This window comes from Amblyomma americanum, chromosome 1, assembly GCF_052857255.1.
Source record: "Amblyomma americanum isolate KBUSLIRL-KWMA chromosome 1, ASM5285725v1, whole genome shotgun sequence".
Lineage (NCBI taxonomy): Eukaryota > Metazoa > Arthropoda > Arachnida > Ixodida > Ixodidae > Amblyomma > Amblyomma americanum.
In genome coordinates, this window is record NC_135497.1 from 272,916,888 (window position 1) to 272,944,478 (window position 27,591).

Here is a 27,591-nt window from a genome sequence, read left to right on the forward strand (position 1 = left end):
TTTATTATCCCAATGAGCTTAAAGCGCCCCCCTTTCCCACTGACAGCGCTCAAACTCGCTGAATGCATCGATGCAGCAACACAGGCGGCCAGCATTCCCCTCCAGTATTAGACGGCACTGCCGCGCGTGGCCAACCGCTTCTGCTTCAGCGCCTCCCATCGAAACCCGCTTTGCTCATGCCACTACAAAGCCTTCTAGAACACTGTACTGCTTACAGTAGTGGCACCCTTCAGATCTTCATTCAGCAGATTGTCATTTTTTAGCCCATGGCACAAGTTGGATGAAACACCCCCGCCTTATTTGCACTTTGATCTTATTTCTCAATATCAGGCTCCTTCTACAAAACGTCAAGCTGCTCTAAATTTTCGCCTGTTACAAAGCCTGCTCCAAAATTTTCTGCCATTCCCACCACTTACTTTTCCATAAAAAGTGGCTTTTGGCATTTTCAAGGTCTTCATTCAGGAAAGAAAGTGGTCTGGACATTCAATGCTGCACCAGTTATAAATTTGAATCTATAGCAACTTGGCTGCTTCTTTGGTTGCAAGCACATACAAGCAGCGACATATTTTTAAAGTAAATGGATGCTTGGGCAAGTGTAGTTCTACACTTGTCACTACCCCTGCACTGTTCTGGAAGTTTGAGATAGTCTCCATGCCAGCCAAATAACATCCAGTAGTCGCAGTGTGGAATTTCAGTACATTGTGCATTGAAGTGCAGTTTACAGGATGCGTACGCATGGAAAAAGTAAAAGAAATTATGGAGGGCACTTTAGACTACTTACGTGCTGTGTATGCAGAAGCGTTCGTCTCATCGGGGGCTACTAGCTAACTAATTTCTTTGCTAGGTAATACTAAGTAACTAGTACTAATTTCTTTACTAGTTAGTACTAGTCAATAACTAGTGCTGATGTCTAAAATGCCTATAGGTTGAAAGCCTTTATGTCAAAGGTGTTCACCCTAAAGGCCATTGGGTATACATTGAGTCCTCTCTTGACTCTTATGGTTGCTATAGCAGCTGTTCTGATTACGTTATTGGAGTTTTCGGACTGTTTCGTCTGGACAACAGCGCTGGGTTTCGTTGCTAATGAGCCATATGATAGCTGCATTCGATTCTGAGCTGGTCCACACCACCATAGCCTGAAAAAGTGCTGCTGGTGTTAACATGGTGGCAGAACCAGTTCCATGGTGGAGGTGCAGCACGTTAGCAGTGCCACACTTTAGGTGCGGCAATTTTCAATCTCTCTTCATGGAGGTGTTCAGTTTTCGTGTATTTTTTGTGCATGGTCATTTTCACGCCTAATGAGACTGGAGTCAGCAATGCACGACCACATCACATAGTTCCTTGTTATGGAGTTCTCTTTGACAGTGAAGATGAGGAAACGGACGCCATGCTGTCTTTTGCCGCAACTCACCTGGTTCGGACACACCGTGCGCAGTCGAATTCTAAAGATACTGTGAAAGCGTGGTTGCAAGATACTTCAATTTCGAATTCATAAGGCTCTTCAGGCTCTCTAGAGAGACGGTCGAACTTTCGGCGTGCCTCATGGCCTCTGCATATTACAGCTCGGGGAGAGCACCCACAAATCCCCGCCGATAACCAGCCTCTTTCATTTAGCTCTTTATAAGTAGTGATTCGAAAAGTCCTCTGGCAGCCCCAGAGGGCTTCCTTGCTGCTTAGCACTAGCTCCGGCGTCCCCGTAGCCACAACGGAAGGGCCAGGCAGTGGCGAACTTGCAGCATGTGGCTGCATGCTTAGCGCAGGAGACAAAGGTACCGGTGCTGGTTATGGTTAATCTCTTGGATTGGCACACCGTTGTTGCACCATCTGAAAAAAAGCTTTGTGTGAACTCTCATGCACACAAACGGAAGCTACAAAAGAAAACTCAAAGTTAACTGCTGTCGTGTAGATTTCAGTACCATTTTCTTGCAAAATGATGCTGGACCTGTTGCTGACAGGGGAGACCTCCCTCAATTCACCGTAAATATTTAAGAGCATGTTAGCGTCGTCTGCTGAAAGCAGTTTCCACGTGCACAACTTTTTTGCACCTCCTTGGCGGCTGGTGCTCTGGTTCCTTGCACTGCGGCTGCACCCGAATCACTCACGGATAGCGGTGCAGGGGGCACTGTGAATCCGAAGGCTTTGGTGCAGCGCACTATGAACTGGTGCAGGCGGTGCAGTGAACCACAACTGAATCGAATGCAGCTGCTTTCGCATTAATAACGAGCAAGAATATAATCGAGGGAGGGAAACATGCGCTATTAGAGGGTCCAGTTGGCGAGCTCGGCGACTTGCACCCGCGTCCGACATGCTGACCATAATGGAGTTTAGCTGAACTTTTTGTTGTACTTTATTGGCTGTCGAGCGATATGGATCTGTTAAGCTTAGCATTAAGAAGTTCTCAATAGCCAAGGTTGGCCACAAGAAAAGTATTTAAGGAACGCTTAATTATATTGCATATTAAGAATGTGATAGCATTAAAGCCTGAAGTCCACTTGGCCTGCTTATCCTCGGTCATTACTGCTTGCTGCATACACTAAGCCTGTGCAGCCACTAACACGGTACATCTTCAGGGACTTGCTTCTGTGATCTCCCTCTCCACTTGCTGGGATTTTCCGCTATGGTAAACGCATGTCGCATTGATTCTAGTTCCATTCCAACCTGGTACGCGGAGCTGTCAAGACACGTCTGTATACAGCAAAGGGCACCTGCCAATAAACCAAAATAAGCATACCTATCTTGGGCAAGGTGACACCACCACAACGATACAAAGGGAAAATCTGTATTCATCCAGCCATATGGTTAGTGCTGCTGCTTGCAGCATGCCGACTTTCTAAGCAGCCTCTTGATGATATGTATGACTTTCTTCACCAGCCTATTGGATCTTTGGTAATAGGAACTGGTAATGGTATGTTCAGACTTTACAGTGATGCTTGACTTTGCATTCCTTGGCTGTGAATTTGGGATCTCCATCAGTGCAAGAGCTCAAGGGATGCCATATATAACATGCATATATCTTAAGTAGTTTGATCTCATTTGTCATGCTTTAAATTGTAACGCCTCAATAACTGGTGTTTAAAGTAGTTATCATACACTAATAGGTAGTGTTTTCAGTGAGTTCGAACAAGTGAGCTCTCTCCCTGCGACTGGGAGTGTCTGCAAGAGCAAAGGTTCAGCTGGTTGTCGTCTGTGTTCGTGTGTTTGGCAGGATGAACATCGCTCATCCATTGCTCATATTTCAGCATCCAACCTGGGCCAATGCATTGAACTGCGTGCTCGCGATTTGCACTTGGCTGTGCCCACGATACCAGTCAACACATCATTTTCTTTGAGCTCCGAAAAGATATGCTAGCTTTGGTCCTCTTCAACAGTACACTTTCTACTACTGACAAATCACTCGTGTGTTTCTTCCACTCTCCGTCCATGGGCTGTCATGATGTTCAGTGTCTCTAGGTGTGGGAACGTCCAATTTTTTTCACTTGTCCTGCTCAGCCAGTCCGCAAGGACACTTGTGGCATGTGTAGTCTGAAAAGCGTTGTTCTTCCATCCTGGACAGGATGTCGGTGATCAGCTGTTTCCCAGGAACAAACTGCAACTGATAGTTGTATTTCAGCAGTCTCAGAACCAGCCTTTGAAGTTGAGATGGTTTTCCCTGAATTCTTTCTTTGAGATAGATGTCAATGGACTGTCATCAGACTTGGCTGCAGTTCTTCAGCCTAAAACACTCATTGAACTTCTCATAGCCAAACATGTTCTCAAGGCCTTCTTTTGAACCTGTGCATATCTGCGCTCTGTTTCTGTCGGCACTCTTATCACAACCCATAGTCGTCACTTGGTACCATGCTGCTGAAAAAGGGCTGCACCCAATGCAAAGCTGGATGCATCACTAGGCAGCTTTTTAGCAGAGAAGGGATAAAAAAAAAGCAATTAAAGCGGCTTGCATCAGCATTTTCTTCGTATGTGCCTACTGTATGTCGTGTGCTCTTGTCCATTAAAAAATGAAGTCCTCGTGCAACAAACTACGAAGTGATTCAGTTTGACTTGCCAAGTTGGGCAGGTATTTGCGAAAATAGTTGACTGTCTCAAGTAACTTTGGACTTTTTTGGTAGTTGGTGTCTGCTAATGGCCTGTGCGCTCAACCAACTCTAGGTTTGTCTTAATGGCTTGTTCTCTTCTTCTATCTCAGAGTGAGTCAATTTGTTGCACTCCAAACTTGCATTTGCCTCAGTTAAGTGTGACTCCTGCTGCACTAGTTGTTTTCAGTGCCTTTTTAATCTGCCCGATCCACTTCCCATGGTGCACTCCAAACCAGAATGTCGTCGGCGTAGATGTGTACTCCAGGCAGCCTGTCAAAAATTCAATGTCCTTTGGAGTATCTCGTGAGCTGATGCAGTATCAAAGGGCAGCCTCAAAATCCCACTAAATACGATTGGACTGCGAAATGTGAAAACGCGTTGCATTTTGTCTGGGGGATTTGATGGAATCTCCTGTTGGCATCAAGCATGCTGAAGTACTTCACTTCCACCAGTTTGCTTTTGACCTCTCTGCATGGAAGTTGGAAGTATTCTCTCCACAGAGCCTTACTCACTTTCTTAGGGTCCATGCAAATGTGCAGTTGGTTGTTCTTTTTTCAAGTGACAATGAACGGGCTTACCCAGTCGGAAGGCTCTCACTGGCACTGATGCCATGCAGCCTTGAGGCGATAAGAGCTTTCAGCTTGGGTTGAATTACATGTGGTACCTGCTGCACTGACTTGGCAAATGGGCAGGCACCATCTTGGAGTCCCCGCAGGGGGGGCATCTGTTTCTGGCAGATGTTGGTGAGTGGTGACACCACGTGTTCCCGAACATCTGCAGGGACATCCCCTCAGGGTGATGATGGTGAACAGTGCATCACCACGAACCCGAGCACCCACGCTTAGCCGTGCTTGGCATTGGCGGTCCGAGGAAAAGAGGATCCTGGTGGTTGAGCCGATGCTGAGTGTTTGGACCTATAAGGCCCCTAGGCGGAGGCAACACATCACTTTGGCCACAGCTCCCTGAAGACGGCACCTCCGGCCTGACCCGACCGGGGGAGATTGGCAGTCTCCTTTTCCTATCCTCCCCTCTATCTTTCACTTTCCTATCCCCTTCTCACAACTCTATCTCCTACTCACTTCTTGGTTTTTCCTTATTTTCCTGGCGTCGAGGGTTAACCTTGTGTGACCAACTACCCTGAGTTGCGTCATATTTGGTTATAGTTAAGGTGTACAGCTGGCGTGGGCAGGACTTGCTTGCAAGTTCTTGTCCCGTCCCCAATTGGGGCTCTATGGTGGGTGGCTGGCACCATAGCCGAAAAACACTTATTCTATGGCTAACCTTCTCTCAGCAACTGATCACCCTCACAAGAGAGGGTGGACCGAGGTAACTCAGAATTTCATGAAAAAAAGAAACGAAGTTTCCTTAGTTTCAGATGATTCATATTGAGCAAACTGATAAAGCTGCTAGAATAATCTCCCCATTCATTGCAAAAAAATGTTTGACGGGTGCCTTGGACTTTGGCTACAAGGTTACAAAAATAGCCAGTGGAGACCTCTTACTGGAACTCTGAAATAGCGTCGAACACTCAAAACTTTCCAACATTGTGTCCATGGGTGACATTCCTGTATCCACATCTGCCCACTGATACCTCAATACAGTCCATGGTGTAATTTCAGAGAATGATTTTCTCCACCTCACTGAACAAGAAATCAAAGAAGGGCTTGCTGAAGAAAATGTCGTTGATGTCCACAGGATAAAAATAAGAAGAGAGGGCAGCGAAATTCCAACAAAGCACACAAGTCTTGACATTTGCACATAGTACTGTCTCAGGCTCAATTTAAGTGGGTTATCTAAAAATAAATGTGAGACCCTACATTCCTAACCCTCGACGATTCTTTAACTGCCAAAGGTTCTGCCACGGTTCAGTGAGTTGCCGTGGTCGTAAAACTTGCGCAAAATGTGCTTAAAAAGATCACTCTTCTGACTACTGCGACGGCGCCCCACGCTGAACAAACTGTGAGGGAGACCATGCTGCACTCCAGGGCGTGTCCGTCCTGGAAGAAAGAAAAGGCAATAATCACGTGCAAAACTACTGAAAACATTTCTTTCAAAGAACCAAGAAGGCGATGCACACAAGCAAGCACATTCTTTTTCACAGCAAAAGCAAACTTCGCAGATGTGGTGCTTCGGCGCGGCGCGCCACAACAGACTTCGGCACCTGCCCAGGCCACTCGCAGTGAGCCTGTGGCAGGGCCATCCGCGCCGCCAGGTGGAGTAGGTAACATTACCCCGCCAACCCAAAAAGAGGCCTTGCAGACCCCCCATGTCTGTGGCCCCCAACACCTCCTCCCACAGGTCGAGGTCCAACTCTTAACGTCCACGTGCCCTCTGCACGGTCGTCCAGCGCCTCTGCAGAGGCGATGGACATGACCTAGGGCAGCCCCGTGCCATCCACGTCGGGTGGTCGGCGGAGCTCTCTGGATCTGTTAAAAAAAGACAGGCCCCGAATCAAGGGGCCACAAATAACTTGATCTAGTATTTAAGTACATAGGAAAACAAAATAAAGATGGCTTTCATAATGCAATGGAACTGTAGAGGACTTGTGAATAACTGGTGACATAAAAGATATCCTAGGAGCACACGCTTCGGTTGCGTTATGTCTACAAGAGACAAATTTAGGGCCTGAAAATAATTTTCTTAAGAATAATACTGTTTTCTGCTGTGACTGAGAACAGGCGAGCAGGCTGTTAGGTGTGGCGATTATAGTGAAAAACGGTGCCCCGGCTAGTGAGCTTAAACTAAAAACAAGACTTGAGGCTGTAGCAGCCACTCTGCTTGCACATAAAACCATTACAGTATGCTCTGTATATATTGAGCCACAGCTGAAAACACTCCTTGACTTAGAGGGTCTTTTAAAGCAGCTGCCAGAGTTATACCTGGTAGTTGGCGACTTCAGTGCACATTCTCGTTTTTGTGGCAGCGAGAAAACTGACGCTAGAGGGCAGTTCATCGAGGATTTTATTCTGTCCACGAATGCCTGTTTGCTGAACTCTGGTAAACCCACATACTGTTCCCAGTCCTGGGGGAAACGGGTGTTTTAGATTTGTCTTTTAGTTGTCTGTTTTTAGCGATTTTAACTGGAGTGTTTTAGACAATCCACATGGAAGCGATCATCTCCCTGTTATAATAGGTCGGTCATCCTCTCCAACAGTTATTCCAACAAAACTGCGGCGTTGGAAACTACATTTAGCTGATTGGGCATTGTTTTAAAAAAAGCCAGTTTACAGGATATAATTTCAGAAAACCGCAGCATAGATGAGATAAATTAAATGTTCACAACATGCATTCTTTCTGCTGCACATGTATCAATTCCAAAATCCACAGGAGTGGTGCGCCAGAACCACAAAGTTTGGTACACTCAAGAATGTAAGGAGGCAAAAAAACCGCAGAATAAAGCTTGGGGAGTCTTTCGCAGACACCCAACTCATGAGAACCTTATTTTTTTTCAAAAAAGCGAGGACATGCGAGGGGTATCTGGCGCAAGGCCGAGAAAACATCATGGGAAAACTTGTCTCTTCTATAAACAACTCAACCACATCAAAAAAAATGTGGGAGCAAGTTCGAAAATTAAATGGCCGCTACTCACCTTTCACAATTCCTCTTTTCACAACAACTGGTACACAAACGAGTTTAGGGGAACAGGCAGACATATTGGGAGAGCACTTCGCTGTATTTTCCGGTTCATCACACTATACACAGTCATTTCTAAAACGCAGAAATATAGCCGAAAAACAAAGGCTTCCAACAAGTGGAGGTGCTAATGAAAAATACAATGGTCTTGTTACACTCCAAGAAATCAACACTGTACTGTCTGCCGGTAAGAAAACTGTTCCAGGACCCGACCAAATACACTATGAAATGCTTGCCCATCTTTCCAAGCCTGCTGTAGATGCACTTTTAAGATTCTTTAACAAAGTATGGGTTTCGGGGAAAATGCCTGAAGCCTGGAAAAAAAGCTATTATTGTACCGTTCCTTAAACTTGAAAAACCCCCAACCTCTCCTAGCAGTTATAGACCCATAGCCCTGACTAGTTGCCTCGCAAAATCTTTTGAAAGTGTTCTTAATATAAAATTAACGTTTGTCCTTCAATCCTGTGAACTTCTTGATCCCATCAGTCTGGTTTTAAAAAGGGATGCTGCACGACAGATCACCTAGTCCGTCTTGAAAATACTGTTAGAGGAGCTTTCGTTCATAAGCAACGCTGTCTCGCTGTATTTGTCGATTTAGAAAGGGCATACAATATGGCCTGGCGGTTCGGGATTCTTTAAGACCTTGCTGAGCTTGGCATCCAAGGAAGAATGTTAAACTGCCTAAAAAAACTTATCTAACCATTCATTTCTTGTCCGCCTGGGTACAACCCTTTCGAGGAATTACATTCAGGAACACGGGAGTACCTCAGGGGTGCATTTTAAGCGCAACTCTCTTTGTTGTGAAAATGAACTCTCTTAAAAAAATAATACCAAGGTCCGTTACGTACTCAGTCTATGTGGATGACCATCAAATAGCTTGTACATCCTCCAATGTATCAACATGTGAAAGACAAATAAAAATAACAATAAACTGGCAACATGGGCGGACAGAAATGGTTTTCCAGTTTTGCCCACAGAAATCGGTGGCAATTCTGTTCTCACTCAGACGAGGCATAAATACAGATCCCACCCTACACCTGAACGAAATAGTTGCCAGTGAAAATCGACATAAATTTCTTGGTATAACATTTGACAGAAAGCTCACTTTCCTACCTCACATAAATGTGTTGAAAAAGAAAGCTTCTCGATCCCTAAACATACTCAGTGCTGTCGAGAAAACGCTGGGGAGCCGATAGGACATGTCTCTTACAAATTTACCGCTCTGTAGTACGCTCCACCCCTGGATTACGGATGTATAGTGTATGGGTCAGCGAGGCCATCGTACTTTGAACGGCTAGGTCCAGTACATAATTTAGGCTTGCATCTCTCCACTGGTGCATACAGGACATCACCCATAAACAGTCTCCATGTAGAAACCAACGAACCATTGCTTACAGATAGAAGAGCCATCCTCACATGCTCGTACATTCTAAAAATCCGTTCACTACCTAAACACATCTGTCGCCAAATAGTCACAAAGTGCCCATCCAGAATACAACAAACCGCATAGTACCAGGCCACTGCTCTTGCGTTTTGAAGAGATGTGCCAAAATCTGACACATTGCCTGACATTGCTGCAAGACGAGATTACTGCTGCCATGGTACAATTTCCTGGAAATCTGATCTCTCTTACACATTTAGGCAAAAAACAAACTCCACCACAGCATATAATACAAGAATTTTTTGCACTCCAGGAAATATACAATACTTGCACAGCTTTTTATACAGACGGCTCAAAAACAGATCTTTACGTTGGAAGTGCAGTCGTACAAGGGAATTGCAATCATATAGTGAGGCTACCACAGTGTGCATCAATCTTCACTGCCAAATGTTACGCCGTGTCTGTAGCCATTGAACAAATGGTAAAAGGGAACCTCACAAACAGCTTTATTTAGACTTCCTAAGTTTACTTACAGCTCTCCACTCTAGAAATGCAGTCATTCCTATTCTTGGTTATATCACACACAACATAGTAATAGCCACAGCTAAAGGACGAAACCTAAAGCTCTGCTGGGTACAGAGTCATATTGGAATTAGAGGCAACGAGAGAGCAGACTTCTGCGCTGCTCAAGCACGTGACAAGTGAATCAAGAAAGTAAATATTTCATTAAAAGATTGCATTAACTTAATACATCGTAACATAAGACAGAAATGGCAGTCCGCGTGGGACATCGAAGTAAAAAACAAACTACACAATGTAAAGCCAGTTATAAGTGAATGGAAGTCCTGCACCCACCAGGAACGTTTTAAGTGATTATCTGCCGTCTTCGTATGGGACACGCGCACCTTACACACGGTTTCCTGCTGACAGGACAAGATCAGCCTGTTTGCGAAAAATGCAGACATGAAGTTACAACTAACCACATTTTAATTTCGTGTGCGAAACTGGAAAAACTAAGGAAAAAGTAGTTTGCTCAGTTTTATAACGAATACATTCCTTTTCATCCCGCACTGCTTTTAGGAGATGATGCAATTGTTGATATGTCATGTGTTTTTAGCTTTCTTAACGAAACGGGATTTCTCAAGACTAAATTTTTTACCCACTGGTTTATTTGAATTTTAGTACACCTCAGCCACTTTCTCGTGCCTGAGAAGAAGGCCGAGGCTTTTATTTTGATTGGTTGGGATCCTCGATATCCTTGCGCAGCCAAGGAAAGCTACTGAGGTAGCCATTTCTAAAATTTCTGTGTGTTTACTGGTTAGTATTAACGTTTGAGGGTCTCTACACCAGGGATGATTCTTGCATTTCTATAATATTCAACAAAAGACTTTTCCTATACCTTGTTCTTGGCACATGATGGCCTCAGTTGCCTTTGTGCCATAAAACCCAACACAGCACATAATTGGGTCCTTATAAGTCTGTTGTTGGTCCTTCAAAAAGTGAGCCATCCAGTGTGGGAATTTAGGGGCTTGCACATTTCGTATTTAGCTTGGCTAGTATTTGGCTGAAAATGTGAATTCTGCTTTGGAGTCATGGCTACAGCATGCTGTCCACTGTGTAAATTAAATTTTTTCAGTAGTGCATTTCAACGAGGTAGTGTTAAGGCACCTGTTCTACAGAAATCCTGCATTGTCGGCATTACGAGCCAAAAATCCTAGGTCACATGACTCTGTGGCAACATTACAACCTGCCCACCGGATTATCTCTTGTGACCCGGATCTGTGGTCACTACCTGCCCTAATTAGACGTATTCTCTTACCACTTCCATCACCTTGCAACCAACTGTAAAAGGTATTCTTCATTAACTCTTATCCCCAAGTATTCCCAATCCAAGCCTCTTCATACCTCCTGTAAACAGGTGGTGAATGGCATTGACGAGATCGTGTCTCTTTGCCGGGCACCCTTTCTTATTGGAATTTTATTGCAGAGTTCATGGAGGACTATGATGGCTATGCAGCCATTATATCTTCTAGTACTTCTTTCAGTATCGATGCAGCGTTGGCGTAGAGGTAGGGCATCCATCCGCCTTGCGTGCAAGAGGATTGGGGTTTCAATCCCAGTGCTGCGCAGTTCTCCACCAGATACAAAAAAAATCCACGTGTTGGTGGAATTTCATAACCAGGCCTGGTCTGCAGCCTGATCTGTGACCAGAACAGACTATGCACTCCCTCACGAGAACAGGATTTAGTCACCCTGGTGTAGTACTTGGCTGCAACCTCCTATATGAATACACCTTGTTCTTCCTTTTGTGTGTTTCTCGAATAAACGCACAGTTGCGAGTAAGCGCTTGTGTTGTTTGGTCTCCCTTGTCTGTTGTCCTAAGTGCGCTTTATATAATTTTTGAAAATGAATACACCAGTTAACCCTCTGCATTTGACACACCATGCCATTAACTCTCATTTTGATGCATGCCACCGTTCCCCAGGAGTAGCGTCAAATCGTGGCAAGTTAATGAACACGCGCATCTAGAGAGGTCCCATTGTGATCAGCGAGATGTTGCTGCCATCGAAACTTTACTGGGGGTGCCGGTTGTGTGAATGCTTGTTCCTCTAGAATGCAGTGTTAACGTATAAAGTAACATTTCTAAGGGAAACTGATGTTACGGCAGTTCTGTTGTACAGCAAACCTTTGCCCGTGGTGCTTTGTATGTTTGCTTGTCTAGAGTAGCTAGTACTCTCTGCCAGATATTTAGTATGTTCAGAATGTGATCCTCTTGTTGCATGTTTTTCATTATTGCAGAAACTGATGCCAAAGCATCCACTTCGGCTGATGGATTCTTCAAAAAGGTGCAGTAGCATGGTGCATGATATGTTACTCTGTATTAGTTTAGCTCTGGACAAACCTTTTTCATATCTGAAGAACAAATGGTTGGGCTTAGCAAGCCTGTCGATCCTACTTGTAGGCAGGGCAATTTCAACTGCTTCTCTGCTTGCTTTTGCCCAGAGCGCCCAACCTGCAGCTTATAGTAGCTGTAAAATGCAAAAAGGCACCCATTCTTACCTGCCTGAGTAAATGTGCAAATCATTTAGTTTGAACTGTGACTAAACTACTAAATAATGTATACAAATAGTGATTGTGTTCAGGTGTTAAGACTACAGGCAACTTTAGGCCGCTATAACATTGATAAGCTCGTGCACATTTGTGCAAAGTAATCTCGTTAAATCAGGATTTCGCGTAAAGTGGTTGTTTAGGCTAGAAGTCATATGTGAAATATGAGCTTTATAAGATTGTTATCGTGAGTTCATCAGGTGAAGACGCACTAATTAATATTTATGACCATGAAGTAACGGGTGGAACTTTTTTTCATTAATGGTAATGAGTTACTTTTTTTTTGTAGGTAACGTAGGGCGGTAACGCATTCCTTTTTCTTAGCGTAACGAGTAACGTATTTAGTTACTTTTTTTCGGTAACGCCTACAACACTGATTACACTTGCAATATACAAGATTCCTTTGTAGTGTAGACGTGTACATTGGGCAAACTAGTAAATGCCTGGACAATAGATTGATAGCAATTATTGCAGCACCTTGCTAACCATTCCAAGCAGTGCAGTAATGTTCCAAGCCGTTACCAAAAATTCCTTTGCTTAGACACAAGAAATTATTTTGGGCACGTTTTCCCTGCAGCACTTCCGAAAGTCCCTTCATTTTTTTTTGTGGGGTTAGTTTATATAGTAATTTATTCTTTTTCTTTAATTCTTGCTGTTTGTCAGAATAAGATACATGCGAATTGTTTCGACAAACAGCATCTTTTTTAATAGTCATGTGAATAAAATTGGTTTGATTGAATGAAGGTCAAAAGGGCAGCAATTCTAAGCATTACTCGTTGCGTATTTTTCTTTTCCATGTCCCATCGCATATGTTAAGCAAGGGCGACCCACATAGGCATGCACAAGCCTGTCTACAAGGGGACGCCGATGTTCTGGGTAGTGGGAACAAAGGCGGACAAAGTTGACAAATGAGAAAAGCTCTTCACAATCCACACCTCGGACTACTTGTTAAAAGAAAAAGCTGAGAATTCATTTTCAAGGTTTATTCGGCCTCAAGCTATTCGGTTTATTCGGCATCCAGCTCTTGCGATTTGAAGACATGTGCTGGAACCTTGGCATACAGTTTGAAAAGTTTGAAAAGTATTTATTTGAACATTGCCCGAAGGCGAGGTCCACTGCCGCCATGGCACAATTTCCCTGAAACCTGTGATTTCACTCTTACACAGTTCCGTAAGAAACAAATTCCGCAACAACATATAATACAAGAATTCCTCACACTTCAAGTAAAGTGCACTAATTTCGCAGCATTTTATACCGACTGTTCGAAAACAGATGCATACGTTGGAAGCGTAGTTGTACAGGGAAATTGGAATAAAATAGTAAGACTTCCACAGTGCGCTTCCATCTTCACTGCGGAATGTTACGCCATTTGTGTAGCCATAGAAAAAAATAGTAAATGAGAACCTCCCTGACAGTATTATTCACACAGACTTGCTAAGTGTGCTCATAGCCCTTCATTCTAGAAATGCATTAACTCCGCTTTTTAGCAACCTCATACACATTACAACAGCCATAGCTCAAGGAAAAAACATGACTCTGCTGGGTACCAAGTCATGTCGGCATAAGGGGCAATGAAAGAGCAGATTTGTGCATTACTCAAGCTTGTGACAAGCAAATTAAAAACATACATATGCCCTATAGAGATTGCATGAACTTACTGCATATTAATGCAAGGAAAAAATGGCAGTCCACTTGGAACAACGAACTAAATAACAACCTACGGTTAATAAAATCAGTCCTAGGTGAATGGAAGTCATGTGTGCACCAGAAACGTTTCAAGGAGGCCATTATCTGCTGTCTCAGGATAGGTCACACACACATTACACACAACTTTCTGCTAAAGAAAGAAGACATACAAGTTTGTACATGCGGAAATGAACTTACAGTCAATCACATTTTAATTTCATGCTCTAAACTGGAAAAGCTACGGAAAAAGTGTTTTTGTCTGTTTTATAACCAATGCATCCCTTTTCATCAAGCACTGCTCTTAAATGATAATGCAATTGTGGACATGTCTCGAGTTTTTAGATTTTTAACAGAAGCTGGTTTTCTTTAAAATATGTAAATCATGACCCAGTACACCTCAGCCATTTCTCATTCCTGAGAAAAAGGGTGAGGTCTTTATTTGATTGGTTGGGAGCCTTGAGATCCTTGCCCTGGTAAGGATGGCCGCTGAGGTTACCCGACCCCCTTTAAAAGTTTTTAATAGTACCCATTCCTAGAATCTTTTTCCTTCATCATCATGAGGCAATTCTAACTATTTAAGCACTCTGCACCACCGACGATTTTCACATTTCCATAAAATTATCCAGAGATTTCTCCTATACCTCGAGCTTGGCGCATGATGGCCTTAGTTGCCTATGGGCCATAAAACCCACCACAACACAACGAAAACAAGAACTCGTATGATTAGTATATCGTGTTACTTTGATAACTTGGGCTAGTGTCGGCTAAGCATGACCACCGTACTTAATTCTATATGGGTCGATCCAGTATGTCGGTGGACACCCTAACTTCAGGAACTGGAAAAAAAAAAGTTTATTGGGCGACCTATATGACATCACAACCATAACTAAGCCACCAGCATGCGATTGAAGTGACCTTCGCAGCACATCGCACATTGCTGATTGCTGCTGTGAGAACTCTCCATAAAGATAAGTGTAAACACCTAATGTATAGGAAATTGTGATAAGGTGCAAAACTGCCTTTTCATTCTATTGTTTCATTCGGTGGACAACATAACGTCTGCAGTCCTGAAGCCTCAGAATTTCCTTCAGTAGGGCAAAATTTTCCTGAATTTCTTTTTAGGGAACTTTCCCCTGTGAATATCACTCGGTGTGGGTGTGAGCCTAGGTTTGGACGAACAAAGGTCATGAACATGCAAAAAAATCAGCAGTAATCGAGTGAGGCACTGCAGATTGTCAGCGTTAGAGACCAGTATGTTAATGCTGCTTCTGATTTACTCTCGGGAAAGGAATTTTTTTACAGCATTACACTACAGTTCTCTTTCAGCAAAAAAAGCTGTGGTCGGCGTGTGTGTGTGTGAGCGAGAGGCCTCTACTCCCCAGCACCCCTATTGAATCAAGGCACCTTCTGGGCACTGTCCGGGCCTGGAAGGTGCCTGCTCTGTAGCATCTTCTGGTGGGTGTACCTTTGGCATCCACCAGTAATAAATGCACCTCCCACCTATGAGCCTCCACCAACCCCCAGAAGGCCACAGCAAAATAAAATTCAAAGGTGGAATGCGAAGGAGAGCAATACGTATGAGTGAAATGTGCGGCCAGTACTGGTAAGGCAGATTTGTCTCATCACATGGCATGATTGCCTGTGCACTTTTTAGAATTGCATTCACTTGCCTCTACATTTATTAGCTGTTTGGATTTTCAGACTTTGTTCTACATTTATTTTTAGCTGTTTGGATTTTCAGACTTTGTTCTTTATTCTGCTGTCTATCTGCTCGTTTTGCCTCTGCCATTGCACTGCGCTTTTTTAAAAGCGAAAACTTTTACTGCTTTCGTCGGAGCGATTTCGTTGTCGCCGCATGTTTGAACTCCTTGAATGTCCTTGCTGCGCTGCTTCCATAGCAATTCATCACTTGACTTAATTGAGCGGAGTCTTCGCCGTCGCTGTGCCAGGGCTCCACAGCCGCGGAGTGGCTGCTGCCTGACCACGTGATCTAGTCGAGCCTCAGCTGGATAAAAAAAATTACCTACGGAATGAGGAAACCATAGTAATTTTTCAGGACGTGATGATGGTGGATTTTAATGGTGCGAGGGCAGCTTGGCCAGAAAACGCCATTGGACACATGGCGGGGTTAGTTTTCCAAGCAGGCATGGTCTCTGCCTTGTAGTCTAATTTGTTAAGGATGAAGCAGAGCTATGGTGTTAAGTTGAACCTCTGTTGCTCACTGGGTTATGTGCTTGTTGCACATAGCAGGCCTGTATGCAGCTGCTCGTATGGAGGCGAATAAACCAAGTTGCAGGCCCTACCTAGAATCTTAACAGCTTTTATATTTGTTAGATGCAGTGGCTGCAGTGTGATATGAAAATTTAGGCAAAGGGTCTGTCTGGAATGAAGTAATCATTGTGAGAACAGAATGCAGGTCGTAAACAAGGACTTGCACAGTGCATTATATACCATAATAGTGCCGTTCACATGGCCTCATATCAGTTTTCAGATGGCATTAGAAAGAAAAAAACCAATGCTTTCTGTTTCTAATGTCATTCAGCGGCTTATGAAAAGCCACATGAATAAAATTGTGTTATCAGATACTGTGTTGCACTGTGTGCTGTTCCCTGACTATGCCCATAGTCTAGTGTTTTACTCGTGTAATATGAACCTGGAACATCCGTTTCCTAAGCTGATTGCAGTCGGCAGCCAATTTTGCTGTCTAGGAGGTACGATGTCTATTATTGGATATCATAAATCCATGCAGTTCCTGCATACTTTCAGTGCTATAGGTATAGCTGGAACACTCATAGCTGCATTCACTTTTTTTTACAGGTTATGGAAACCACTGACACAATCATTTCTTGGCCAACAAAGCTGAAGGCTAATGTGAAGTCCAAGAAGGGTGAGTACTAGTACTACTGACTAGTAATTTCCTAGTAATTTTTCTCCCTCTTCAGTCTGTCCGGAATCATAAGTGCTGACTTTCAAAAAGTGTTCTGGTATTAAAATGGATCATTGACTTGAGTTTGACTTGGGGTTTTTCATTTTTGGAGTGTATCCATTGCTATTTCTGTGAATCATTGCCCAGCTTCAATTTTTAACTTTGAAATGAAAAATGTATGTATTTGAATGGGAGGATGGCTTATTGAATTTAAATGAGGATTTACTGTCAGGTTTGCAGTGGTTGGATGGTTCCGTTGCAGCTAATAATGTTGGCAGTGTGTAAAATTAGCATTAGTCAGTTGTACACTGTGCGTAGTGGGATCAAGCTGACCATGTCTCTTGTTTAATGGATGCAATAGCCTGTTTGGTATACCCATAGCAAGGAATTTTTCTTGTCACCGTACGTTCGTGATACTGCCGTTTTCCTAAAAGTATTATGCCGCCGCGGTGGCCGAGTGGTTATGGCGCTCGGCTGCCGGCCCGAAAGACGCGGGTTCGATCCCGGCCGCGGCGGTCGAATTTCGATGGAGGCGAAATTCTAGAGGAATGTGTGCTGTGCGATGTCAGTGCACGTTGAAGAACCCCAGGTGGTCGAAATTTCCGGAGCCCTTCACTCCGGCGTCTCCCATAGCCAGAGTCGATTTGGGGCATTAAACCCCCATAAACCTAAATGTATTGATGCTATATGTTGTATATAGGTCAACCAAGAAGCTTGGAGCTGCTAATGTGCAGTTTAGGAGACCGTCGCAGCTCACCACAAATTGGAGTTGCGATAACGTTGTGAGAAGCTCGCCGCCGGAGACGGTGCACTGGATCGAGTGTGAAGACTCCAGTCTGTGGAACGCATGAGATGTGGAGGGACATAAACAACTTCATTTCATTTTATCAAAGCTTGGCAGACACCCTTAACCTATTTAGTGTCATCAATGTTGTGCTAGTCGGCCGAATTGTCCTACTTTGCAGCGAGACATTGATTTGCAACCAGTTCACAAATGTGCACTTTGCTGTCTTCATTATACACAAACATGAATTGCACTAGTTTTCTGAAAATAAAGGCAAAACATTGTTTTGTTTGTAGGTACTGCTTACGTTTTATTCTGTCCTGATATTACATTAACAGCGGTAATCCTTATGGGTCCATAGAAAGCTTGGCATCGTTATAGGACGCAAAAAAGTGTTCTTGCTGCTTTCCACCATACCGGGCTCTTTTGAGCTTAGTTTTCTGACGACGCTTCCTCATGCTAGATGGTAGCCCACGTGATGCTGCCGACAACAAAAATCTGGATTTGGGCGGCATGACTTGCCGCTTGACTGGGTCTGGGGAATTTTCGGCGCAGTTATGGACAGTGGGAGTCCAAGCTTGTCTTCATATTGGCCTTATCTGAGAACCTTTTGTGCAGTTTTTTTGAAAAAGAAGGGGCATATGGTGAAATCTTTGTTCCTGAATGCAGGACTTTCAACAGTAGCATCGTTGGTCATTCTCTCTTCCTCGTCTGTTTCCAACTAGGGTTGCACCTGTCCGTCCACTCTATCTCATTTGCCATCTTGTTTTTCTGCGCAGTTTTTCATAGTTTCTGAACATGTACTAGCTAGCCTGCCAGAAAGTATTGCTTGAATAGTAATAGTTTCTGTGTGCATATGTGCAGCTTGTATTGAGAGTGCAAGAACATGGTTGATGCCAGAGGCTGTTTCATAGTATGTAGTCAAAAACTTGTGTTGGCTGAAAGCAGTCAGTGTAATCTAATAGCATCCATGTTTAGTTGTTATCACTATTTTATGAGTGGAGCACCTTTGCTTCTGTATCATCTGCTGCACTCATAGCCACATGTACTCTGCTGCTGAAGAAGCCAAAGGTGTGTAAAATTTTGTCTCCAATTTTCCAATGTGTGAACAAGCTGTCCATTGATAGCAGTGTTCACCTGCATATTGCCGTTGCCCGCCAGCTGCTAATACTAAAAGCTTCAGTGCTCTTTTGTGGCGTATGGGTTGTGGTCAATAACTGTAAGAGGTCACATAAAATCATGCTCACTTTAGTTTTATTTAGTTTTATGATGCTTTAGCTGTTAATGTAATTGCCTTTTGAAGAACAATAGTTCATATGCACACATGTGCGCCAGGGCATATATCTGCAAGATTAAGCTGATTGTAATAGGACGCAAGATAATTTGGCCCTCTGTACAGAGACTTTTGGCTGTACATTCTTTAATAGCACCATTCAGTTGTCCTGATATTACAATGGTATGTGGTACATTTTGTTTCATTGCAGACCCACATGTAAAGGTCTGTGGATCTTCTCAAGCGGTTGGCAAAGCTCGTGAAAGCATTCTTGAAGTGTTGGATACGAAGGTATGCTTTGCTTTCATCCACAACTGAAAAAAAGTTTCAGTTCTGGAGTCCACGGGTGCAGCTTAAAATTTCCCCAGTATCAAGCAAATACATTGGCTTATTTTTTGAAGCTTGGAAAAAATCCACCTTGGCGGAAATAAATTCAGAGATAAGACACAAGGAGACAACGGACAGGCGTTGTCTCCTTGTGTCTTTTGTCTGTGTGAATTTATTTGTGCCATGGTGGATTTTTTCCAAGCTTCAAAAAATGTTATACCAACTAGCCCAGCAACATGCCATACTGAGACATTGGTTTAGTGTAGATGATGTAGTGATTTGATGTGTAGACTACACTTCTGAATTATGTCGGTTGAAAATCGGGGGACCAACTTTAGCATTTTTTTAAGTTTCTGCTTTAATTGGCTATGAATTCTTGTTTGCACAAAATTTGTTCAGTACAGTAATGTGTGGCAAAACAAATTCTTGAATGTTCCCAAGTCCTGAACTTGGGACATGTCTTGAAGCTTGGTATTGGGAGGAGAGAGCTAGGTAGGCTCAGTACTAGAGCTTTTTTTGTTTGTCTATTTAATGCTTGAAAGTGTTTGACCATTTCTACACTGCATTCTTGTCTTCTCGTTTGTTAGAGAAACAGGGTTACCATGAAAATGGACGTGTCCTTCACAGACCACTCGTACATCATTGGCAAGGGAGGCCACAACATACAACAAGTAATGGACAACACCGGCTGCCATATTCATTTTCCAGACTCTAATCGCAACAGTCACATGGACAAGAGCAATCAGGTACCAGACATGGGCCTTGTTTACCTTTACCCTAAAAACAAATATCAATTTGTGATGTCAGACTAATTTTTGTAGTATACTAGATAAGCTAATTTTAAAAGAATCCCTCAGGGTGAATCTTAATTCACTCATGGTAATAAACACAAACATCTTCCTAAGGAAAGCCATATGGTCGTGAGGGAAAGCTTTTACAGTGGACTCTCTCAAAGATGAGTGAACCAGTCTACTTTCTCCTTGCCACTTCCTCTCTTGCTTTAGTTTAGTTCTTTAATCTGCATGAATAGAAAGCTGGGTGCATGCAAAACCTGCAACGATGTGTGCAAATATTGCCGCCTTTATAAAGTAGGAAGCCAAGGTGGAATGCCAGTTCAGGAATTGTACTATAGTCTCACCATAGGGACATATCAAATGGGAACCTACAGTGGACAAGTGATGTTGAAAGAAGCTGAGGGAACAGGATGGCTGCAAGTATCTACCTAAAGCCGCTCTAATGATAGTGAATGTAATGCTGCTGGCACACAAAGCTGAAACTTCTAGCATATTCTTAATTCTCTAGCACTTTGTCTGCCTGTGAGCTTGTGGTTTTGCATGCTGAATACTGTGTCGTACTTCGGAGTTTTTATAGTTCTGTTTCAGGTGCATCTTTGTATTCCAAAGAGTGAATTCGGGTTTGCCTTTTTTCTCGTGTTGTCACAGTGGTTCAGTGGTTATGGCACTTACCTGAAAGATGCGGGTTAGATCCTGCCTTCGGCAGTCACATTCCGATGGAGGGGAAATGCTAGAGGCCTGTGCAATATCAGCACATGTTAAAAGAACTCCAGGTGGTCAACTTCCGGTGCCCTCCACTACAGTGTCCTTCATAGTCAGAGTTGCTTTGAGACGTTCAACCCTATAAACCTTTTTTCTCTCTGCGATACTGTCACTACATAACATGCATAATTCTGTCCCAAATGCTTGTCCATTCCTACCACTTAATCTATAGTATTTAAACTAGTTTTATCGCTTTGTGAATGCTAATGTCTTTTCGCATTGGGTAACACAACTGCGCAGTGTGCATCACTACTTACTATATCACAAATGCTGACCTTTGGTGTGGCGCTTTACAGGAAGATTCATATTAAGTGTGAGGCATGGCGCAGTTCATTTATGTTAAAGGTTCTTTTACAAATGTGGCTTTGCGATCATTTTTAGGTTTCTATTGCTGGGACACCTAACGGTGTAGAGAGCGCAAGGAATCAAATTCGGGTAAGTATCCCATATTAAATGAATTCCAGTGAAGCTCGAGGTCTGTTTTGTTTTGAGTTTTGGCTGGGATAAATGCAGTGTGTTGGGTCTTAATAATAGGTGTGGATTTTTGTGCTCCAGGTTTTTTAGTGTCCATTTGTGGCCATTCTTCCTGGTGTGGTGGTTTCCACATTGAGTTGCACAGCAAATGGAAAGTACCAGCGTTTTTCTGTGGGTCCGTAAAGAATGCTCAGGTTTAAATGTGACTTGCAGCAAGTTTGACGTTGAATACATTTAGCCCCACTGTATTCGTCTTGCAATCAGGAGCGCTGCTTTGCAGGTCTGAAATGCTCAGCTGGGAGTGCGTTAGGTGACCATTGCCAAAAGCACTTGTTTCGTTTTTGTATGGGACAAGCATAGTGCACATGGCAGCTGCATGGCAAGCATGGCAGCTGCCACTTTGTATGCCTCCAGTTTCGTCGTGGTCAGCGATAAGGGTGTTGAATTTAGTTCTAAGGCTTTCTTGTCACGCATTCAAGTTCAATTATAAACTGTGTTCTGCTTTGCATCTTGTAAAATGTTCAGACACGAATACCATATTTACTCGCATAATTTTGCACCCTGAACTTTTTACCTGGATTTTCTTAAAAAAACTTATTCTCACATTTTGTGCTCTCTGCTGCGCCAGATCACCAGCATGTACACTTAAACCTGTATGTAACGAACCTCCATATAGCGGATTTCTCGATATTACGAAGTTTCTCAATTCCCCAGTACCGTCCCCATTGAAGCGCATGTATTTGAGACATCCATGTAACGAAGGTGTTGCGGTGGTTGACCTTGACGTAACGAACTGGCTACGCGATCTATCTGTTACTAGCTAGTGCTGAGCCACTCGAAATCTGGCAGAACGACTCGGAAGTTTCAAAACAATAAAGAACGAACTGACATGAGAGGAATGCCGATCGCAACGAGCGGCCGCAGTTAACACGATGCGCAGTGCTCCAGTGCCGTTGGCGCTTCCTCTTTTGGAACGTCATACAACGTGGAATTACAACAGTTGATGACAGTGAATAATAAGGCATAGCAAAAGAAGAAACGACACGAGCAGTGTGCGGTTGTCCGTGTGATGTCGGCGCCAATAGATCTCGTGCGTCGGGAGCAGGGACGACGGAGAGCGCTGGTGATGCAAGATGAGTCCCTTTCTTGGGGCTACAGCGAGGGGAAGACAGAGAGTGAACATGCGGGTAGAAGCACATGCCGCCGCAGTCGGTACCATCTTGTGGCGGTGGCGCTGCCACGCGCTTTCCCCTAGGGTGTCTTGATATGTGCATTCCCCCCGTTGCTACTTCCCCCCCTAGCTCTGCCGCGGTGCCCCACCTCCCTCACTGTCTCTACCCCACTCGAAGCGGTGTTGTGCAAAGCCGCGGCGGAGGTGGCGGCAGCTGCTGCTGCAGTGCGCTATCAGCTATAAAAAATGGCAGTCCGTAAGCTTACCTGTAACCTATAAGCAAGAATACGTTGTGCCACTGCTAGTAAAGTGCTTTTTTCTGCAATGTTCCGCCTGCCAGTATCCTGGCAACGCACCGCTTGCAAGGCGTTACGTCTAACCCTCACATCAAAGTTACTGCGGATGGTGGTTTAGACCTATTTGCTGCTTATCATAAGATGTATAATCCAGTTAGCAGTACACTGCAAGTAGAATAATCTCTTATTAAAATTAAGGGTTGTTTCTGCAATGCCTTCGGCAGCGAAGGGCTCCACGCGAGGATCACCGCTAGGGTTTAGTTAGGGTGGCGTCACCGCAAGACAGCTATGTGGTGGAAAAAAAAGCAAGAGACTAAAGGCTACTGTCAAGCACACCCCACATTCAGCTTGTCACACGGGATCATAGTGCCAGCATTGTCAGCTGGCGCCCAAGGCCAAGCAGCTGACCAGTCTCCGTGTGCCGAGTGATCAAAGAGCGCTCTTAGAAGTTTGACTTGCAAGTGCACTGCGCTTAGTTTAATATATTGAACTGTCGGTAAAATTGTAGTTGAATTGTTGAGGATTTCCTATACTTTTATAGAGGATTTTGTAGGGGTTAACCTTTACTTGGTTAGCCAACAATTCAAAATATCCAGGTTCGATATGTACGGGCTTGATGGTAATTTGTTCTGGACCTTATCATTAACTGTAACCGCTGTAGTAACATGGTTTTTTAGGGTTTGCTCTATCATAGTAGTACGTTGTAACTGAAGACCCACTGTTACTCTTGCATCGTGCAATCACCTTCGGACTAGTGCAGATGGAGCATTATTCTGCTGTGAAGGCTTTGTGGAAACAATGAATTTCCATAAAACTCCTTGCCATCGGCGATGATCAAAATGGAAGTGGGGACATGCATAATTCGGTATCTGCATACACACCAAGCATCTAGATACTGTACTTTGAACCAAGCTTTTGGTTGAGTGTACAGACTTCACGTTCCAGAATAATGAATTTACCAGAGCCATCTAATGCAGCCAGACCAGTGCAGAGCAAAACGAAATTGGCTGGTAATGACAGCTGCTGTAAAGGTGTTGCTGTGGTCATTTTTGCATGGGATAACAGCACTTGCTGGGCTTGGATCTTTGAGGCGTTGTTGATGTGGCGAGATTGGAGCTGCCTATTTTCTCGTGCATTTCAAAATCTCCAATCTAGGTGATATGGTATGTCATGTGTGCAGGAGCTTCTGCCGATGGTTGTGTCATTTGAGCTGCCATTGAACCTGGCTTTGCCAACAGCGCTGGACCCTACGTCCATGGCCCTGCAAGGCATCCTCAAGAGTCATGGAATTACTGTCACTTTTCGACCTCAGCAAAATTCTCTCACCTTAGTGGTGGTGGTTAAGGGCAGCCGTCGCTACGTTGATCGTTTGCGCCAGGGACTTCTTGTGCTCGTGGAGTACCTCACTGGTGGGACTCGGGTGTGTTTCCTCCTTTTGCGTCTTCTCCCATTTTTTTCTCTTATCGTTGTTCTTGGGGAGAATTTGGGCTCAACAGGCTGTGCAGGATCTGCTTTCTTGTCATTTGATATTTGCATTGTGACTCAAGTGTGACCCACTACCTAATTGTAGTCACCATGTGCACGTTAATTGATCTGTCATAGTGAAAATGGTGCTTGCCTACTGACTAATGCAAATTTCTAATGCTGGAAGAAAATATTTCTATCGTCGCTTGGATCAGCAGACACTGTCAGTCGTTTCCTGAAGGTGGAGCATAATTCTATTCATTAATGTCGGCTGCACTTTCCTGAACTCGTGCAATACCTTCCCATAAAAGTGAGCCTGGCAAAAACGTTGTCATGCTGGTGTGCACCATGCCACCTATAAAATGCAAAGGGCACCATAACCTTTCAGTGTTCAGAAGAAAAACGGGTCCTAAGGTATGAAGTGTTTCCAACTGTGGTGCCGCCAATGCAACAAAAACCTTAGCCTTTTTTCGTTGAAACAAGCACACAACCCAGCTGGCCCATTCAGCTGGCACAACCCATTTAGCAGGGTTCACACGTGTCCTTGAAAACCTTGAAATATTTAGTGGTTCCTGAAAAACCCTTGAATTCCGTGATGATAGTCATTGGCGCCGTTCAGCGATTGCCTGTTGATCAGCTGGCCACCTTGAAAGCGAAGGTAGCCTCCTGATCCAAGCCAAGAAAATCCAGTCCGGTTCGGGCGTTCGTCCTCCATGTTGTCGGGTTGTGTTTTTTTGTTCGCTGCGGTCGCGCACTTTTTATAGTTGCCGTCCTCATACTGCTTGTTAATCGCCTCCCGTTGGCTTATTCAGAGCACTTGTATTGCGGCACGCGCTGGACGTGGGCGTAATTGTGTGTGCGCACAATGCCCGGGAAATTCAATTTCCAGCGATCGTGGCTTAGCCATGACGAGTACAAAGACTGGATTGCGCCGGACACCACGAGTTTGCATCGTGCTAGATGCAGACCGTGCGGAAAAGTGTTTGACATCTCATCGATGGGAGAGTCTGCGCTGAAGAGCCACAAGAGGAGTTCGAAACACAGCGCGAGCATGAAGAACGCAGCAGGTAGCTTCATGTTGAACTACGTGACATCGCGCGAGTGTGGCGAATCCGTTCGTGTGGTCGAAACGCAGTCCTCGAATTTGAATGCCGCAAGCAAAGCTCACGATTTAGTGACAGAAGCAGAAATATTGTGGGCTTTTAAAGTTGTCACGTGTCATTACTCGTACAGCTCATCCGCCCACACAAGCGATCTGTTCAAGAGAATGTTTCCCGATAGCGAAGTGGCGAAGGTCTTCACATGTGGAGAGAAAAAGTGCGCGTACCTGGCGTGTCATGGTCTTGGACCATTCTTTCTATCATCCATTCATCGGGCAATAGATAAGTGCGACTATTACGTCGTTCTGTTTGATGAATCCGCAAATGATTACCTCCATCAGAAGCAGATGGATATACACGTTAGGTACTGGGATGCATCTCAGAAAATAACAAGGTACTTCACATCATCCGTTTTTATGGGCCACGCGACTGCAGATGACATCGAGTATAAATTGTTGAAGGCACTGGAGCCATTACCGCTTGTTAAGATCCTATAAGTGTCCATGGACGGACCGAATGTCAACTTGATAGTTTTTTTGCAGGTGCTCTTGAAAGCTTCTGAAAAATTTCAAGTACAATGCCTAGATTTAGGCACTTGCTGTCTGCACGTTGTGCACAACGCCTACAGGGCGGGTGTAACTGCCAGCAAGTGGGGAGTGGACATTCTGTTGTCTAGTCTAAGTGCATTGTTTGAAGATTCCCCGGCGAGGCGAGAAGACTTCGTAGCTGTGACTGGTCAGGCTACATTTCCTCTTAAGTACGTCGCCCATCGCTGGGTTGAAAACGTTCCGGTAATTGAACAAGCCCTTTCGCTGTGGCCTGGTGTGAGAATTTACATTGAGTCTGCAAGAAAGAAAGAAGTGAACCAGCCGATATGTGCCTCCTTTCAAAACTTGCTCAGTTTCTCCAGTGACCTACTAGTCCCCGCAAAACTTAACTTTGCCCTTGGGATTGCACTGATTCTGAAACCTTTCCTGACGGACTATCAGGCAGACCAACCACTTGTGTTTTTTCTGGCAAGGAACCTCGAAACAATTGTCAGGAAGCTTCTCACAAAGTTTGTGAAGTGTTCAGTTCTCTCTGCGTCAGTTGGGACTACAGGCCTTGAAAGTCCTTAAATACCCTTGAATTTGTGCCCTCAAAGCCTGTACGAACCCTGATTTAGTTGCTGCAAACTAAAGTTTACAACAGTATGAGTTATGAGCAGTCTCGACAACGAGCAGAAGAGGCCCACAACTGAGTAGGAAATCAAAAAGCATGTGCAGTTAACTAAAGTATTCCTTTCGCTTCGAACCAAAAAACCACTATTTGCACATGCCTAGTAGGGGCCATATACCAGGTGTTTCAGGGAAGCCCGCTACTAATTTTTAAAAAGAGGGTATTTTTAGATAAAGGGAAGCTTTTTGCGGCATAGTAATACCGTTGTTGGCAGACTTGAAAAAATGGGTGAATCATGTTAACTAGTAAAGTGATTGACTAAATTCTAATAGTTAACTTTAGCTAGTAGGCACCTCATTGCAATCAGATTTGTAGCTGGCCATTAGTAATAGCCACTTCAGGTATAGAATTTTGAAAACTCTGATTGCCCTCGTCACTGGGGTTCAAATTTGGGCCATTTCTCATGCCGTTCGAAAACCACATGCCTGTGGGGAGCACAAAAAGGACGTCCATCAAATCGCAAGACTTCACGGCGACGTGACATTCGCTGCCTTGCCTGTGATGCAGCAGTGAAGTGGGGCCCCAAGATTGGGGAGCACTGCAGCGTAGGTGGGGCAGCGATTGTCACATGCTACATCCCCACGAAGCCTTGCGATTTGATGGACGCCTCTTTGTGCTCCCTGAAGGCATGTGGTTTTCAAACGGTGTGAGAAATGGCCCAAGTTTGCTGAGCCGCAGCAGCTAGGGTAATTGCGTTTTTGCAATTCTTAACTTATATGGCTGTTACTAATGGCCAGCTACAAATCTGATTGCAATGAGGCGCCTATCTGTAATATTTAAGAAGTTGACTATTAGGGTTTAGTCACTCACTTTACTAGTTAACATGATTCACCTGTTTTAACGCGATAGCGTTAAAGGCCCAGTGTCGCAAAAAAGCCGGCGTCAGCAATTGTCCGTGAGCGAAAAATCCCAAAGCATTAATAAATAAATAGGAAATCGGTCGAGTTAAGGAATCGAACCAGGGCCTCCGGAGTGAGACGAGCACGCTAACCACTCCGTCACGCCAGCTCGATTGTTTAGAATGAACAAAGGCGCGTCTAGTGAATACGGTGTTTTCTTAGAAGGGTGCTTTAGAGACGTACTGTGGTTTATATTAGTAATTATGAGCATGGAAATTACAG

At 44.2% G+C, this 27,591-nt stretch overlaps 1 protein-coding gene across 5 annotated transcripts in view; it reads left to right on the top strand.

Moving 5' to 3' along the window:
* The window catches only part of BicC (protein bicaudal C), a 91,865-nt gene that overhangs the window by 10,667 nt on the left and 53,607 nt on the right, over positions 1 to 27,591 (top strand). For 4 of the 5 annotated variants that reach the window (XR_013311242.1, XM_077649248.1, XM_077649249.1 and 1 more), the window contains exons 2-7: positions 11,887 to 11,933; positions 16,699 to 16,768; positions 19,076 to 19,155; positions 19,779 to 19,937; positions 21,129 to 21,182; positions 23,869 to 24,108. Coding sequence is in view for 4 of the 5 variants with exons in the window: in XM_077649248.1 (XP_077505374.1) it covers positions 11,887 to 11,933; positions 16,699 to 16,768; positions 19,076 to 19,155; positions 19,779 to 19,937; positions 21,129 to 21,182; positions 23,869 to 24,108 (650 nt within the window). In the remaining variant the exon portion in view is untranslated. The remainder of the gene's footprint in view (positions 1 to 11,886; positions 11,934 to 16,698; positions 16,769 to 19,075; positions 19,156 to 19,778; positions 19,938 to 21,128; positions 21,183 to 23,868; positions 24,109 to 27,591) is intronic. The other variant, XM_077649250.1, reaches the window with a different exon arrangement.